Source organism: Dryobates pubescens, chromosome 13 (genome assembly GCF_014839835.1).
Source record: "Dryobates pubescens isolate bDryPub1 chromosome 13, bDryPub1.pri, whole genome shotgun sequence".
NCBI classification, from domain to species: Eukaryota; Metazoa; Chordata; class Aves; order Piciformes; family Picidae; genus Dryobates; species Dryobates pubescens.
This window is the reverse complement of record NC_071624.1, coordinates 30138521-30156676: the sequence shown is the minus strand read 5'-3', so window position 1 is coordinate 30156676 and position 18156 is coordinate 30138521. Positions and strand designations below refer to the sequence as shown.

The window sequence follows — 18156 nt, the reverse complement described above, 5'->3', positions numbered from 1 at the left end:
AGCCCACTTTGGATTTCTTCCTAACGCACTTTAAGCTGCTTCCACTGTGTCACCGAACATATGTGCAACAAAAAGGAAGCTTTGGATTAAGGGAGCAAGAAAAAAATAAAGTGTTTTCAGATGAAATGCTGAAGGCTCTGGGAGTTTCTTCAAAGCCACAAAATGCAATCGCAGATTGATCTTCTAGATCACACTCGCTGTGGGGCAACAAGCTTCACAGCATTGAAACAGCTCAATACAGAGAAACGGGAACAATCCAGCTGAAACAAACACTGGGAAACAGTTATTTGTTTGTTTATTTAAGCAAACACAAAACCATTTGCAAGTCTCATTAGGTTTGCAGACCTTTCTAATAATATTTCTTTCTTTACCTTTTACCAAGTCTCATTATCTCCCAGCAGCTGAACAGGCAGAGAAGCAAGCAGAGTCACCAGGCCCTTCTTGAAACAGTGTTAAAAAGCTTCCAAATGACAGTGCAGCTCATTGGAATGGACACATACAAACAGGTATCTTTTGCTCTAGATGCATGTAAACATATTTAAATAGAAGTGGGAGAAAGCTTTCCAGTTGTCTAGTGAGTTTTTGCAGTAGGCCAGGAGGCATAATTATGAGGAGACTGCTAAAGCATTTAAAAAGATAAAATTTATTGGCTTGAGCTGTGGGAAGAGGATTTTTAGCCTCTTTAATTACTGTTACACAGTCTCCTCATTCCAATCTGACAGCACACAGGGACCTCAGCATGTCATTTACTCTCTCACAAAAGGCTTTAAGACGCTGCCAGAACTGTGTGAGGTAAATACCAGGCTCCCTAAGGTGATTGGCAGATTGGAGGTAAAAAGCTGCCACCAGAACCAGGGAAAGTAGTGAACAGCTGTTTGGCTCATCCAAGAATCCTGAAGACAAATGAAACAAACAGCCCCGAGCCACTGCTGTGATCTCCTACAAAGTGCACAATTAAAGTTTTAGGAGACTGAAAAAAAGTGAAGCATCAACTAGAGCTACTGTTTTTGGAGTCTGCATTGTATCAGAACAAGTTCTTCACTAATCTATTTCAAAGACAATACTTAGGCCAAGGAGTGAACAAGCTGCTGGGGCCAAGATTTAAGAAATATTGTTCAGCTTCTAAACCCCCCCAGGGGCAGATGAAAGGCCTTTGTGCTTTTAACTACCTTGTCCAGCACTCAAAACTTCTAGGTATTTGCCTTTCATCTAATCAGGAGCTCTACTGAGAGAAGCCCCATTTAAAAGTCTCCCCCACTCCTTCCAAGTTCTACCTGAAGCACAGAGGAGAAGCATTCCAAACCTCACACACGACCCAGGGGAAACTTTCAAAGGTGTTCCTTACGCGGACTGCTGCGCCACCACTTCTGACTTCCACCTAAACTTAGAAAACACTGATGTGCTGTTGATGCTCAATGGAAACAGTTGGAGATGGATGAGCAAACGGTCAGATGAGAGATACCAAAATGTCAGACAGCCTACCGACTGTTGTTGCCATGAGATCCAACAGTCAACATCAGTCTGATAAGCTATCCGACAGGATGGTACGGCCATGGAGATGTCACGACGCTCGGCAACACAAGAGGACATTCAGGCAGGATTGAACAACATTGGTGTTCTCACACCTGGCTCCACACACCTGCCCTAACCTGATGCAGGGAGAAAGCTAATCGAAGCTGGAGCAGGATCTAACCTACCGTGTGCTCAAAGCCTCCTTTTTGGTAACGTTAATTGAATTCTAGGATTCTATGAAGAAAGGCAAATGAATTCTTCTTACTTGCCCCTAGGATAAACATTAAAACCAATAGTTCAGAGATTCTTAAGAGTAGTAACACAGATCCAGTGGCAGTGGGATAGATATCTACTTACTAAAGAGGGAATATTTCATAGTGGTTACGCTCATGGATATTAGCACTGGAACACACACCATTCACAACAGTGCTTTTAAAATAGCTGAAAAGCCTAAGGTTAAGGTTCCCTGTAAGGTTCTCTGTGCCATTGCTGTCTTGGAAATCAAATCTGTTGTCAGCTGGACTCTTTACTCTTCCCCCCCCACCCCCTTCTCCTTCATTGCCTCTGGTGCTGTCATCAGTGGCAACCACCTGAGAAGAATTTATGATAACCAATACTGCTAGCAATTTAACTTGCCTGGTTTAACCTTAGTTTAGGGAAGTGACATCCCTTCTACTTCCTTCTGCTAAGGAAGAAGTTCTTAAGAGAACAAAAAAAAAAACCCCAAACAAAACACAACAACAACAACAAAAAAGAACAAAGGGCTTCAGCACCATTTGTGCAGGAAGGATGAATAAAGCATGAGGTTCATGGGATTAAGGCTTAATAAAGAAACTAAAGGAACTGAGCATACAAAAGCAGAGAGGAAAAGAAAGAGCTCAAAAAGACTGACACAAGAAATTCTGGAATGATCAAAGATGCCTTTATAAAGTTTTATCTTCACTTCATTCTAAATATACAGAATAAAAAACGTCAGCTTTCAGCATTTGGACATCAATCACCTCTGCTAACATGAAGTTTAAGAGGGTGGCTTTTCCAACAGAGAGCACGTGCAATGCAATGGGACACTGGAGAATTCAGATGGAAGAGCCTTACCAGGAGGAGACATGCAACAGTTTGTATCCAGTCTCTGTTCATTTATATACATTTTGATGGGCTTGAAAAGTTATGGGAAAAAAGCACAAAAGAAAAAAAAGAAGGCCACCACCCTTTGAAATTAAAAGTTACCCTTAGGTCAGTCAGGAGTTAGATCAGGAGATGGAGAGGATTAAATCATCAGTTTGGGAAGTAATTTGGGTGGACAACATTTGTCATTAACATCACGTTGCCCATCCTGTGTTAACACAGCTCAGACCTGGAAAGCTTTGTCTTTTTTATACCTTACCTTAACAGTTCTAAGTTTGCCAATGAAACATCTGCTCTAATAATCCAAATTACTTTCCAAATTAAATAAAAAAACTTGTTAAGAGTTGAAAAATCTGATGGTAAAAAGTTTCCCCCTGTTTTGAGTAACGCTGTTTGTTTGGTTTTAGACATGTGGAAAGATGTGTGTCAACTGCTGTGTGTCTGCTAAAACCCATTCCGAGGGGGGTTTCCCGAGCTCATTTGGTTTTCTCTTCAGAGTACATCTTCTGTTGCAGTCGTTTGGCATAGCTCTGGGCCATGGAGTTGATTATAGATAAGATAAAATAACAAACCATGACAATCACCAACTTTTCAAACATCCAGGACAGCCAGTTTTCCCCCTGGAGAGACAAAACAGAAAGAGGGAGGAAAAACGAAGATTAGTGGAGAGCACAATGGAGCATTTTCCATCTTCTGGGTGAAAGGGAAGTGCCTAACCCGTTTTTGTGATGGAATTTATCAAATTAAAAACAGGAACCGAGTGGAAGCTGACAGGATTCCTGCAGGTCTCCCTGTGAAGCTGAATTTAGTCCCTTGAAAGACAATGCAAGAGGGTTTGCCAAAGACACTGTGGGGCAGATGAGGAATCCTCAGGCCTTACCAGCGCGCTCCTGATTTATCGTTCCCGTTATTGTTTCTTCTTTGCTAACAATTCAGAGTTCAGAATTAGCAACCCCTGACTGTCATTCCCTGTCATGCTGATTGCAAAGAAAACAATCAGGCCATTGGCTGACAATGTTTCTCTCCTAAACTCCTATATTCTGTTACCTCCCCATTAGGATGCGATTCTTCTGGTGTCACCAGGATCTGACCTCAGCTGCTCCACTTCCAGCGTTTTCCACGGCTACTCTCAACTTGGATGTTGTGTTTGTCAAAGGAGGGCAGCAATGCACTGCACAACAACTACTCCAGTGTGCACAAAAGGAATCTGCATATTTAGTTAGTCCAGCCTGATCCTCCCCGATTGAGTCTTTCGTGATAAGAAACGGGCAAAGACATATTTTTAAGAGCTAGAAGTATTTTATCTGAAATCTGAGTTAGATGAATGGGTTTTATCTACAGCTGCTTTGCTATCTGAAGAATTTTCATGTCAAAGTTGCTCTGTCCTCACTGAAAATTCAGGATGTCTTGTAGAATACTTTTTTTGGGGGGTTGCTTTTTAAAATACCTTTTTTTCCCCCACTATGAAAGGACACTTCTGCCCCTTTGTACCGACTCTAGTTTTCCTTTCACACACCCGAGGTTTGGGGATGTTCTCTTACTGGCCATTAAGCCACAGATCCTCCTGGCTTCTGAAGCACCAGATGCTGCACACCGATACCATTTCACATGGAAATGCAACTTTTTTTCCCCCTGCTTTATATTTCTCTTTCAAAACAGGCAGCTCCCAGAGCCAAGACTTGCCATTGGCTTTCCTCTGTCTTCTTTATTCTCCAAGAGCTTTAAATCCTGCTGCATAGGATTGCAGCATTCATTTTAATTCCCAGGATGTTTTCCAAACGAGATTTTTATCTGTTTCCCTGGGCAAGTCTTTGGAAAGCAGAAACAAGAGTTCCCTCGGTAAACCTAACAAATCAAAAGGCAGCTAGAAAAGGGAAAACTTAACTGGGGGGAGAGAGAGGGAGGAGAGAGAAAGAGAGAGGGAGGCAGAGACGGAGGCAGGCAGAGAGGTTCTTACCTGTGGCACGCCACTGTCAGATTTGTGGTGAAGTTTTATCCTCTGAGCTTCCAAATATTCTTGAAATGGCTTCTGAAGAGAAGGACCTATACTTGGAATAGCACTGATGCAAGGTTCATTCCAGAGAACAAGACAAAATGGGGAAGAAAAAGGAAAAAAAAAAATATATATTTTTTTTAACTTACCACTTTGACCTAAACAGAGCAAAGTTCAGACTGAGCTACAGCTCAGCAGGGCATTGCTACTCGAGAAAACAGAGCACACCAAATCAAGTGCCTTTCATCTTTTTATCTGCCACTTCTGAAAGGGACATCGTTTCCCCAGATCCTCAAAAAGTGCTTCAAAAGAAAAATCTTTCCGAGCAAAGCAGTGCCACAACACACTGCTGCTAACAGAGAAAGAGGCTGTGAGCTGGAGCATTTCCTTAGAGCCCAGGAGAAGCCAGCTGAGGCTGTGCACTGCTGCAGTGCTGAGAATCAAATGAATGACTTCTCAGAAGTCCCACATTTATCACCAGCAGTTCCTGTAAGAACTGGTTTGAACCGATTAATAAGGAAATGACTTGTGCTTGTGTCATCCCTCAGTTAAAAAAGAAACTGCTCACCCTATGACTTGCCCTATCTCCTCAAAGGAGCCGGCCCCTTTCTCAAACTAAGTCCTTATTAGGACAATCTGTGCGTCATCCTTACCCAAAAAGAATGCATTAGCGAATTCTGCAGGCGCCTCCCACAAGTCAGTGATTAACAAAGGAACAAAGGAGGAACTATGAACCCTCTTCTGAATCGTGCCATGGTTTATGGCAGACGACTTGCACAAAAGCTGCAATACATTACTGAACACCTTGTTCCTTGCATTAACGGTGTAAAGATCACAGTCGTGCTTAGGGAACCAAGAACTCTCTCCCACCTCTGCGGCGTGAAGGTGCTGGGCAGACTCACGGCAGCCTCCCAACTTCCTGCCGGCAAACGCCACGGCTTGTCCTGACCTTAATCTGAAACAACCACGGTGATTTCTTTCCATCTACACACAGTGCTACTCTGCAGGAGCTTCAATAATTGTCAGGACACTTAAACCATCCTCAAAGTGAAATATCATACAGGAGAAATCACCACTACCACCAGCAGCCGAGCTGGCACGCTGAGAACACCAGCTCCAAGGCTCCCGAGCCTCTATCTACACCAACACTCCTAAATCCAGCCCTAAATCCCCATTACTGCCAAATGCTTAAATTTCAAACAGAATTGATATTTTTAAATTGAATTAATTTTGTCTTTTTAATTGTAAGGAAATTAATATGGTCTGCATTAAAAAAACAAAACCCAAAACAAAACAAAACCAAAACATGCAAACAAACTAAAAAGAGCTAAATTTCAGCCTTTCAGTTCTGATTCTTTACACTTCAGGAAAGATTTAGTAAAACACACTTCAGACACCAAGACACACATACAGAGAGCTGTACAAGTGGTCACCTCCTCTCCCAGGGACTGCAGGAGGGCCAAATCTCAAATCTCTAAAATGATTTTTCTCCTGATCTGCCACAATATTTATTCCCTTTTCCAGGCTAAAGCCCAATTAAAAATAGCAACTTAAAAATAGCAACTTTCTAATCACAGGAATTTATGAAAATGCCCAGACCCAAGAAACAAAGTAGTTCACTTTCCCCCACCAAATTTCCTTCAATAGCCAGGGGCAACTAATTTTTTTCCTGAGTGTATTTACAAGAAGAGGATTGCCTCCCTCATGATTCACCAGCACCACCATACAGAAGGTATAAGTAAATTCTGGGCCTCCATGGGTAACATTTCAGAAAGAAAAAAAGGAAGCAGCAAGTACCCCGGGGTCCATTTCAGACACCTCACACACCACTGTGTCAGCCTCTGCCTCTGATTTCAGAGCTTCAAGCCTCTGCCTCTGATTTCAGAGCTTCAAGCCTCTGCCTCTGATTTCTGGGGGTTCAGAGCCATCTCCTAAGAAGCTGAGGACTCATGGTAAGAGCTCTCGGAGGCACTCGCTGATCAGCACGAGTCACGCTTTGAAACATGAGTTACATTTTGAGGTTTCTTTTCTTTTTCACATGACACTTAGAAGCCTGGAAAAGCTCCTGAAAGGTAATAGTTTACTTTTAAACTTCTGCATGATTATGAAATGAGGAATATTTCAATGAGGAGAGATGAATGATTAATAGAAGGGTTCTCCAAATGCCTCCATTTTTGTCTGAAAGCTGAACTTAAGTGCCCAGTTAGCACGAAACAACAGAACAAAGACATGAAAGCCAAGTTCAGACAGCTTGAAGAGATCCTGGTGCATCAACACTGTATTTTAATTTTTATTTTCACTTAGATTATTCAGCACTTTTTATTCTTTTGTGAGCGTGACTAAGATTTAAGTGCACAACATTCACTGTATTAAAGCTAACTGAAGGAAGAGCTGCAAGATCCTGAATGCAAGGACCTTGGCTTCTCAAAGTCTGCAGTGTTTTCAACATTCACAGAGGCTTTAATACTAAGAAAAAAAAAAATCTCCCCAAAAGCAGCACAAATTTAATCAAGGAGTTTAAGGAAGCAGAGTAACACCTAGAAAATCTGGAATTCACAGTACTAGGAATAGAACTCTTGAAATCCCAGTTCTATGGGTCAGTATCAGTTTGACAGAACTCCATCACTTAATCAGCCATCTAACATTTGTCACTTAATAGCCAAAGCAAAGATGTAATCTTAGCTCTAAAAGTAGTCAATTTTCATTTTACTGAATTAAAACCGAGTGAGTGGAATCCTCACCCTAGTGAAGTCCAACTCCCTAACCCTGTTCTTCTCAAAGCAGGAGGGGGAGAAGCCTGCAGTACAACATTTCAAGGTTTACACTCAGAGCAGACAGAGGCAGAAGGAGCAGATGTGCATCAGAATTCCGTGCCACTTAGCAACAGACTTCAAGTTACACCTTCAAGAGTGCTGCACTTTCAGAGTCTCGATGCAAACCACAGGGTATTTACACATCCGACTTCAGGAGGGAAGATGCTGGAAGATAACCCTGCAGAATTATCTACCCTTAATTCCTTGCATTTTCCTTTGAGAGTCAGCCCCTTTGTCTTTCAAATACAGAATATGAAAGGGTAAGAAAAGAAAAGGCCCTTGGTGCACAACAAAACTGAGCTCATCCACACTTTGTAGTCTCTATCTGCCAAAACAGCACACACAAAAACCTACCCCAAACACACAACCTGCCCTCCCTTCTTAAAGGCTTAAACTGGAAGTCTCAGTGAGCTCCTTAAGACTCCCATTAATGAAGGAAAAAAAAAAAAAAAAGCATTAAAAAAAGCAATAATTCAGCAGAAGCTGCCAAAAGAAGCACCGAGACAGCCTGCACCAGATGCTGTCCTTGTTATTAATGTTGCAGTTAACAGCAACAAGGATTTGCTCCCAGGAAGTGAGGTGCTGCCGTCCTTGTGTATCCTGCCCTTTCAACATTTACTTGAAAACCAAAGACAGTTTGTCCCCAAAATATTCAGGGGAGGGGAAAAAAAAAAAGCTTTGTAAATTTATTTTTTTTTTTTAATTATAATTTACATATTTTTTAAGGAAAAAACCCAAAAACCTCTCTGAAGAAATTCAGATTGAGAAGAAATTTGAGAAAGAGTTAACATTAAACACCACTTTTTGGTTTGGGTTATGCCAGTTCTCTGTTACAATGGAACAAGATTTCACAAGGAATTGAAAAAGAGAGTTCCAAAAAAAAATTAAGTAATAATTGCAGTGACACACACCCCCCAAAATTGGTACAGCCCTAAATTCATTAAAATCATAGATTTCAGTAAAAAACCATTACTTGCTTTCTAATACTACAACATTAACACCCCTTAAGGATTTTGCTTCACTGTAGGAAACACTGCTGAAGCCTGTTTACAGAAGTATTAACTGGTAGCTGGAATTAAACAGATTATTATCATTAGTAGTAATACTATTAGTAGTGGTAGTCTATTTATTTTTAGTGTATTTAGAATAGAATAGAATAAACCAGGTTTATTTATTTTAGTGTATTTATTTTTAGTACATTTATACTTATTATATTTCTTTTTAATACTGCTATTTTATTACCTTTATTTTATCTGCATTATACCTAGTTTTATTCTTTCTTTGTCAGTCTTATTTGTCAGTATATTGTGAACATTTTGTTGTTATGTTGTTCTTATTTAATTAAGAGCCATGATTGCTAGAAATCACACTTTCCCCTCCCTGCCACCTCCCCAGCAACTAAAGCAAAACTTCACCTCTGACCGAAGCCCAATGCTACAGAGATTCAAGCAAAGCTATTCTAGGTTTAAACACTACAGCACGTTCAGAGCCTGACAATATGACTCCTAAAACTTCTCTTGCAGCTGGAGCTGTGTTGTGTTTATCAGTTGTCCAATGCTGCATTTGCTTTTCAAAGGCTGACTGTCACCAGCTGAACCTCAAGCTGGCTGTCACTGGTCATGAAGTGGAAGGAAAGATTTGGGGGAAACAAATCTTTTTAACAGACTCTTTAGAACGATAGGTAGGGGTTTTCTCAAGTGCCTGTGGATGAAGCACTAAACAAAGGGGGGGGGAAGAAACCCTGTGATCCTGTGGTTTTCCTTATGCCAGCTTAACAAGAAGCAGAAAGTGATGCAGTACCCCAAACAGACTGCATTTTAAAATGGATATTAAAAATACTTCTTTAAACAAATTTTAAAACCGATCTTGGAAGTATTTTCCAACCAAAACAATTCTTTGATTCTATTTAATCATCATATTTGAAAGGCCTCTTTTTTTTCCCCCCTCCTGAAGAGTACAGTCTACTCTTGACTTAATGAAACTTCACAACCTATGCATTCAGAGTCCCTGAGCGCTCAGATAATTACAAGCTGTGCGGCGTGCTGAGGTACAATCCTCTCTCAAATGCTGCAGTTTAGTAGCAGGGTCCTAACGTTTCACAACAGATCTATCAGTCAGTGATTCAGGACATAAAGTTCCACATATGCAGAGTCACCTACTTTGCCAGAGAGAAAGGGTAGAGCCAGCAACTCTTTTCAAGAAGCCCCCATTTTAGGCGCAGTAATACAGTGGGGGTTTTGCTGCTAATGGAACTGTCTCGTTTGTAAGAGGCCTCTATCAGCAAGTGATGATTAAGCAGCTGATGAAGCAGTTCTTAAACCCCACTTATTCTGATGGAAATTAAAAATGTAAATAAGAACTTCAGTGGCATTCAGTTCTGAATGTTCTCCCCTATTCAGCAGCTCCTGAAACAACTGGATGCGGCTCCCCAGTTGTGACGAACAAGAAGCATTTAAGCACCAGAGGTTTAGAAACATGGAAGTCTATTTTATCATGGAAATAGCAATCCAAAGGGAAATGAGAACCGCAGGAATTGAATAGATGGTGCAAAACAAGGCTCGAAGGCTGCAACACACCGAAGCCCTGCTTGGAAAGGTGATGCAATATTGAGTCACAAGCCCGTTTTATGGATGATCTTGCTAAGATCCACAGCTGTTAATTTGGAAAAAGCGTTTAACTGTTAACGCGGGGCTGGTTTGGTCAGACTCTCTGGCACGTACACCGTGTCCTCCTCGGGACCTTCTCGGAGCCTGGGGACAAACAGCAACGTATACATTTTGCTCAGCTTCAGCTATGTGAGCTACTCCAGCTAGAGAAAAACATCCTTTTAGGAAATGCCAGCACTACAACTCCAAAGGAAGACAACAGAGAAAGAAAATTAGAAGCAACAGAAAACCAAACTCGGGGGTGGTGGCGGTGGGGGAAATCTCACCGCGTCTTTTGTCAGCACAAAGCCTGCAGACATCCAGTATCTCAGGCTGCAGTCCTGGAGCAAGCATGGCCCAAGGCCAGGGATTATCTCCTTCTACAAAAAAGGGAGTTAAGTGGCACTGAAGAATGTGACAAGCAAGGAGGGAGCGTGCTGGGATGGAGCCTTCCCTCCCTGTACCTCCAACATCTTTAAGTAATTTATTTAGAGCAGACCAGCTATGGACAGCTGGGCCAGAAGGGCTCAAGCAAAGGCTTTCACCTTCTGAACAATTATGCAAAACACCATTAAACCATCACACCCAACACTAGTTCCTCCCACACAGAGCTTCTCTGCATTAACTTCACATTTCTCCATTCCCCTGTAAGAACATAAGGAAAGATGTGCCTCTGAGGGTCCCTTCCAACCTGATGCAGTCTATGAATCTGTGTAAAACTCCATCCCACAGCTCAGAAGCCCTAGTGACAGGCACCAGATTTGGTTCTTTTAGCCATCCCTCCCTCCAAAGGAACTGGAAGCTTTGCTCCAGCATGGCATCAACTTCCTTCTAAGCCACACATTTTACAAACGACTGAAAAAACAGCTTCCAATGGAAATGCTTTTGTGCCACTGGACTATCACTGAAGCTGCTTAACTTGTTCACTAAGCAGAGCACCTTTCTTCCTGCAAGTGAGCTGAGCCTTCAAGGGTTAATTTTTTTCCAGACAGTGATCTAAACAGGCTTAACGGTTAGTATTTTAATGAGCTGTCATTTCCTGTGCTGATAAAGATTCTCACAGTATTTAAACCATCCATTTCCCTGAGGCTCCGCCAACACCAGGACCCTGTAGTGACTCAGGGTGGACCTCAGCCTCCTGCTTGACTCAGCCCTGACAGATGATGCTGCAGCAAACCTGGAGCCTGGCTCAGAGCACTCACAGCAAGACCTGGGCTCCCAAATCAGAGGAGTAACCACAGCCTTCAGCTTCTATCATCACCACTTCAGCCTCAGAGCATTGAAACTCAGATACTATCTGCCTCCAGCCTTCTAGAACGGCAGAAAATAAATCTGGTTTATGGTCAGGACCAACAGAAACATTTTTGGGGTTAAAAGGCTGCTTGGCAGATTCACTTGCTTTACAGGAGGAAGAAAGAATCTCTCTTATTTGAAGATTACTAGGCTAAAATTGTTCCACATTTGATGTCATCTATACCTGGGAGCTATGCTCCAATACCCACAGTAACAAAGATGGCTGCAAAACTTCCACACACCCCCCACCTACCCCCCTTGGGACATTCTGTTATGTTAAAATCAAGGCCTTCAAAAATAGGAATTGCAACATCTCAGAACTGCTGGTTCTTAACTGTACTTACTATTGCTTTTTGTGAGGAAACTCCTAGGTGTATTTTAAAGATAAATTTTTGCACCCAATTTAGACAGCAGCAGCTCTGCTGGTTCAGAGTTAAATCCTACAAGCCTTTTGCAAATAAACTTTTATACTTCTGTTGTGATCCACTGGAAGGTTTTCAACACCAAAGCTACTCAAATTTCATCCACATCTGTGTCCCTTTCAAGGAGCTAAAGCCTTTTTTTGTGCAGAGCTGATCTATTGTGCACAGGGTGTATTGTGAGGGCACAGTCCCACAGGTTTCTGATATACTTGTGGGAGGAGAGCCATTGATTTATTGCACCAAGAAATGCCAGGTGTACTGCTATAACCTTCCAGAAGCAGTTCTCTCAGGAGATTTGGAAGTCTCTGCCCTGTTACCCAGCCACTTCAGGTTGGTTTTGGTTCAGTTCTACTACACAGATTGGAATCTATCTTTCCAAGTACCCTTTAATGAAGGTGCCCAGTTCAGCAGGATGTGGACTTTCTGGCACACACGCAAACCAAAGGTCCACCGAGTCAGAAGGTGTGGTTGGCAGATCAGGCCTGGCTCTTCTGACACTGCTCTGGCCAGAGCAGCACCAAATGAAGCATGAGATGACCTTGGGGTCATCCCTTGCTGAAGGCCCCCTGAAATCCCATGGCACAGCGTACATCAAAGAAAGGCTCTATTCACCCCAGAACTGACCCCTTCTATCACTGCAGCTTCTTGACTCATACTCTAAAGAAAGAACTTAAACCTAAATTGTGAATTATTTTGGAAATGATTAACACAATCTTTAAGCAAAGTTTCCAGTTACATCAGTCAGCAGTTGTACTTTTTCTGGTGAAAGGAACATCATGCTCCTCACAAGAATCAACTGAGATTAAGTTGTGAAGCAGAGAATTATGGCACAATAAATAGCAGCAAACTGGTTTGTCAAGGCAATGGTTCAAGTAACTGTTTTTCCTTTAAGACATGCAGTGGCTCACAGCAGCCTGCATAGCTGGGCAGCATGGAAGTTTGCTGCACAAAACCCAGCAGGTTAAGAGCACTGATGTTTTGGGGTAGATTTTCAGAGTCTGTTGATTTACACTTTGCAGTGTTAACAGGGCACTAACAAACTCACTTCTAAAAATCCATGGAAGCATGCAGGTTTTTTTTAACAGGCATTTCACTGGCTTCTTTTAAACTTCAAATTACTTTATTGACTCACTTCATTAATTGAATTGATTAGCTTCTACTTCTCTTAAAATCGGCCAGGCACCATTTGCTACAGGCAGGGGCTCATTTTGCTGAGAAGATGGCATGCCTGGTGCACCAGGAGCACTCCTCAGTGCTCACACCTCCCCTTCAGTGACTACCACAGCCTCTAATTAAGACATTCTGCAGCCTGCTGAGTGAGTTTATCATTAACAGCAGTCAGAGGGAATCTCTGCCTGAAGGGTGGGTTTTGTCCCCAAGGGATGCAGCCCTACCACTTGCCACTGAAGTTCAGAAGCTGCTGAGGTGAAGGCCATGTGCTATCTGATGCTATAAAACTCCTGTTTATGCTATTAAAAAAGTGTTTATGCTATAAACCCTCTGGTTTTAGGTTGCCCGGGGAGGTTGTGGATGCCTCTTCCCTGGGGGTATTCAAGGCCAGGTTGGATGAGGCCTTGAGCAGCCCAGTCTAGTTGAAAGGCATCCCTGCCTTTGTCAGGGAGGTTGGAGTAGATGATATCTGAGGTCCCTTCCAATCTAAGCCACTCTATGAACTTTTTTGATGGCTGTTGAAGCTCTGAAGCTCTTAACTCCTTTTCACCCAGCACGAGCTGAGCATGCTGAATTGAAAGACAAAACCAGAAAAACAATCAGATTTTTTTCTCTCTGAACATCTACCCAGAACTGATGGCAGCCACTTCTGTGGATGCTTTGTGCTTCCAGGACTATTTCTTTTAGTAATTTTCTGGGAATTCTTAATCCACATTAGAAACTGCCACTTCAAAGAAAATATGATGGTGCTTAAAAGCAGTATTGCTCAGTGTGACTTCATAAACAATCCTGCAGCTGTAGGTAGACAAAACAATTTAATGGAAAGATTTAAGAGCCAAAAGAAAAGCCACAACACACATGATAATTAAATATTTCAAACAGGCGAGGTTTGGCCCAAAACCAGCATCAAAGTTGGTTAGAAAGCTGATCAGTAAGTTAAACTCTCCCCTTTGAGTGACAGAAAGCAAGACACAACTCTCGCACACCGACTTCCCTCACAAAAGCTCGTGAAGCTAACACAACCTGAGAGAAAACATTGTCCCCTTCCAGCATTTGAAACAGCAACAATACAACTTTGAACTATTAAGTGGTAGAACAGGTTGAGAATTACTAGCCCCATGTGAGCTACCAGTACCTTTCTAATCCTCTTCAGCTTTGATTTCCAGACTCCTGTTGGCTCCACTTTCAATCCAGCCATGCCTCCTTGTCCCAACAAGGCTTGCTGCAGCACAGCTGCCCTTTGCCCTGCTGCTGCCACCTCTCACCCCTCTTACCTTTTCCTCTACACCACCTACCAACAATGCTTAACAATTTATTTTCTAAACAGCCTCTTAATTTCCTGGCACTTTGGTTTTTCCCCCCCTTTTCTTTCTTTATTTAAAAGACTATTTTAGGATCCTTTAGTAATGGAGACCTAGACAAAACTGTAAAATCAAATTCTCCTAAATGGTAATAAACCAGCCTGGTTGTGGCAGGCTCAGTGTGCAATGCCAGCAGCAGCATCCAGCAAGACAAGCGAACAACCGAGCCAGCTCTGCAGGTGAATCATTTTTGACCGAGCCTCATGTAGTTACTGAGAAACTCTCTTTGGCTTATAAAAATCAAATAGTCTCAGACTTTATCTCATAACTCATTCTTCTGTCTAGATTTTTAGCTACCTTGTATATTAATATATTCATTATTCCAGAGTATTGTGCTTAGACATTTCCTATTGTGCAAGAGCAATATCCCAGACTGAAAAAGTCTTAAGTCATTGTGTCGGGTAGAATTTGATCAAAACAAAGTTACTGACCATTAAACAGAACTACATTTTAATTTAATAACAAGGGATTTGATACAAGCTATTGTTGAACATGTTTTATACTCCCCTCTAAAAGAAATTGATGAGGTAATGCCAGCAGACAGCTTGAGGAAAGTCAATGATACCAGGACATTCCAAAAATCTCGCTGTCTCCCGAGAACATTTTTTAACTCTGACATCAACCATCTAATAAAATCCCAATCCAACAGAGGTCTTGTGAATGCATTCAAAGTAATTTGATGCAAAATTATCTCCAAGACAGATGAAGTAGGGGGAGAAAAAAAACAACAACCCAACACCAACCTACTAGTTTTGGCTCAAAGATTTGCAGGAGAGTAAATCCTTGGAAGCATACCTGACCTAGCAGCAGTGCTGATCAAAAGGCAGCAGTAAATTGTTGAGCGCTCCTACTAAGAAAAGCTAACTAATGATGGCTAAAAGGAGCCAAGTCTCTCTCTCTCTCTCTCTTTTTCTTTTTAAATAATGTTCAAAGCAACATATTAATTTTGAAGTTTGGTACAAACCAGATGCCCAATCAGAAGATCAGGAAGTAATAAAGTCAGGATTTGTTTCATTAGTGAAATGCCCCAGAATGTTTCTTCTGACGCTCCTTTTGCTGGGTGTGCAGCATTACTACTTCAAGCTTACCTATTTCATAAGGAATTATTTCCAGACCTTCCTCCCTTCAAACCTTGCTCGAGGAGTGTTGCTTTTTGTACTTTATGTGAAAATAGCTATTACAATTTGGATAGCAAAGTGTCAACCAATTTGCCCCACATAGCAAGTCTAAGACCTTGGAAAAGTAGACACCTCTTGGAATTTATTTTGTGGCTCCAGATTAGTTTAGGAAAAACTAAACAAAACAAACCCAAACAAAGAAATAAAACCCTACAATCCCCCCAGAAAAACCCTCTACCAAACCCCACAACACCAAGGCTTTCCACTTAAGTATCAGAGAGACCCATTTCCAACTTTAAACCTCCACCCCTAACATTAATCTGATCAATGCACTGAAAGCAGGCAGTGGCTTTCCTCTCCCACAACACAGTTGTTCCTTTGAAGACCTGTGCACGGATTTTTGATGAAATCCATATGATTTCATCCAGTTGCCTCCATCCAAATGAATTAAGCTGCATACTTGGCATTCAAGCAGTCTGTGAGACTTCTGCACGGTTCGAGAGGCACCGCTGCCACGTTATTTGCTGGATTAGCAGGCAGGAAATGCTAACCATCCACAATGGATCTTAAAATCACTCAGAATTTCATGACTGAGCAGGTAGTGATGGAGCAAAAGCCTAACACTTCATCCTCAGTGTCCAAGCTTCCCCTGAACTCAGAAGCAACATTTAAATCTGCTGGTTTAATTGCCTTTTTTTATTTCCTCCTTAACTGTCACCAGCTGGGATTTGCTTCGTTTGTTTGTTTGTTTTAAAGTGAGAATTGAACTTAAAAATCAATCAATCAATCATGCACTCAAATCAATTACTAACTCAGTCAAAAAAAAGAAAGAGAGAAACTTTCTCAAAATCAGTTTATCCACAAAAAGAGAGACACTTCTCCTATGAAAAAAACCTCAAGTTTAATGGAATGGAGATACAACTCAACTCACCAAGTTTCTCATTTAGGTATTTTCTGAGAGATTTAGAATGTACAAAGGAGGTCAAATTATGGCAGATGTTGGTTGTCATGTTAGGACACTGCATAAATCACAGCAGTTCTTCTTTCCTCTTTTTGGGTCATATGCTCATACTACAACATTGAAGGAGGTCTGTAGAAACCCCCAGTTTATTTGCAGCTAAAAGTGCAGCTGTCTATAACTGGAGGAGCTGTGTTGTGTTTCTGGGTGTAAGCTGACTGTTGGTACTACACACTCAGGCCATCTGACCTTTCTTGGGGAACTTAAAGCCTTTGAGGTGAGGAACAAAGTTGCAAATAAGACCCAAATTTTGTGCTGCACTCAGGAGGCAAAGCAGAGTTTTTCAGCACATCTAATTTGACTCCTCCAGTATTTTTCCACTGAATGGGTGAAGGTATCAGTGTGTCAAAGCATTACTCACCCGATGAGGGACACCATCTGCTCCACTATATGTTTGCTGAATGTTATAATAACGAAGAGTTTCTGTCGGAAGGAAAACATCAGTTAGAGAAACATTTGATCAGAAGGGAAGCAGAGACAATGGGCTGGGACAATTTATGTTCCTTTCCAACCAAACCGCTTCTCTCCAGCACTCACACACAGTTCTCCCTTCTCTTTTCTTTCAAGAGCTTTATTTGTCAATACTCTTTAATATGAGGCAGGGGAGCAAAAAGCTGTTTGTTATCCTCCTTCCTCAGAGATTTCATTTCTTGCAGTGTTTGTGGAGCCTGTGTCGCTAACCGTTCGCATCCTCCCCAAACTGAACTTCCCAGAAGCTCAAGGTCACTTTACTCCGTCAACAAAGTTTTAATGGAAAAACAGTCATCACTGTGCAGAGAAATTCACATCCCCTTACACAAACACACCAACTTCAAGATCACTGAAGTGAAAAATAATAGAGCCTTTAGTTCCCTAGTTCATGCTCTTTAGACTGAAGCCTAACAGAAAAGCAGAAAGAACAAAGGAAGAGCCACCAGGTACCTGCCTGTTCAAAAAGATTCCCTGTCCCTATTCCACCAGACTGTTTGGAACAGAGGGATTTCACTAACAAACTTCTCCAACACGTGGCTTGCTTTGCAGAAAATCCAAATGTCCATAATTTTATCCCCCTCTTCCAGCCCAAGTTAGGATGTTGTTAGAGCAGCCACGGCTGATTCCACTTCTGTCATACGTGACAGCTCGTACCCTCACAAAGGGCGAGCAGGGCTGTGTGGAGCTGTGTGTACACACAGAAACAGTTCCCACAGTCTCCTCCAAGCAATTCAAACATGATCTAACGAGAACTGCATTCACTAGTCTGGAAAGAAGGGATGTGACTAGCAAATGGGTTTGTGGTCTGGAGGAAGGGGCCCGTTAAAAGCAGCTCCAGGATGGCCACTACACCAGAGCCACTCGCTTCCTGTCTAGAGAAAGATTTCATTAAGAGCCTTTTCCATGACTCTTACATTTCCTAAATTCCACATTACAGCAAGATCACTACAAAACATCGAGGCTATTGCACAAGAGTATGCTTGAAACCAAGCATCTCCAAAAAGAGAGTTCCAATAGCTAAACATATTACCAAGCAAGATGATTTACCAACTGTACAGGACACTGGTAAGTATTTTCTCACTTACATTTGATCTGAGCATGGAGCACTCTAAATTAAATAGCAACATTCTGCTAGCCACACAAGATAAAACAATTAAAAAAAAAAAGGAGTAGTACCCAATTGCTATTTCACTTTTCTGTGCTGCCAGAAGAAAT

The 18156-nt window shown here is 41.8% G+C and overlaps 1 protein-coding gene across 1 annotated transcript in view; it reads right to left on the bottom strand.

The window, feature by feature from the left end:
- Positions 1-2064: 2064 nt before the first annotated feature.
- Positions 2065-18156, bottom strand: part of VMP1 (vacuole membrane protein 1) — a 71085-nt gene continuing 54993 nt past the window's right edge. The window contains exons 11-13 of the mRNA XM_054166208.1: positions 16832-16893; positions 4595-4697; positions 2065-3257 (exon numbers count right to left, since the gene is read on the bottom strand). Of these exons, the coding sequence (XP_054022183.1) occupies positions 3114-3257; positions 4595-4697; positions 16832-16893 (309 nt within the window). The 3' untranslated portion in view covers positions 2065-3113. The remainder of the gene's footprint in view (positions 3258-4594; positions 4698-16831; positions 16894-18156) is intronic.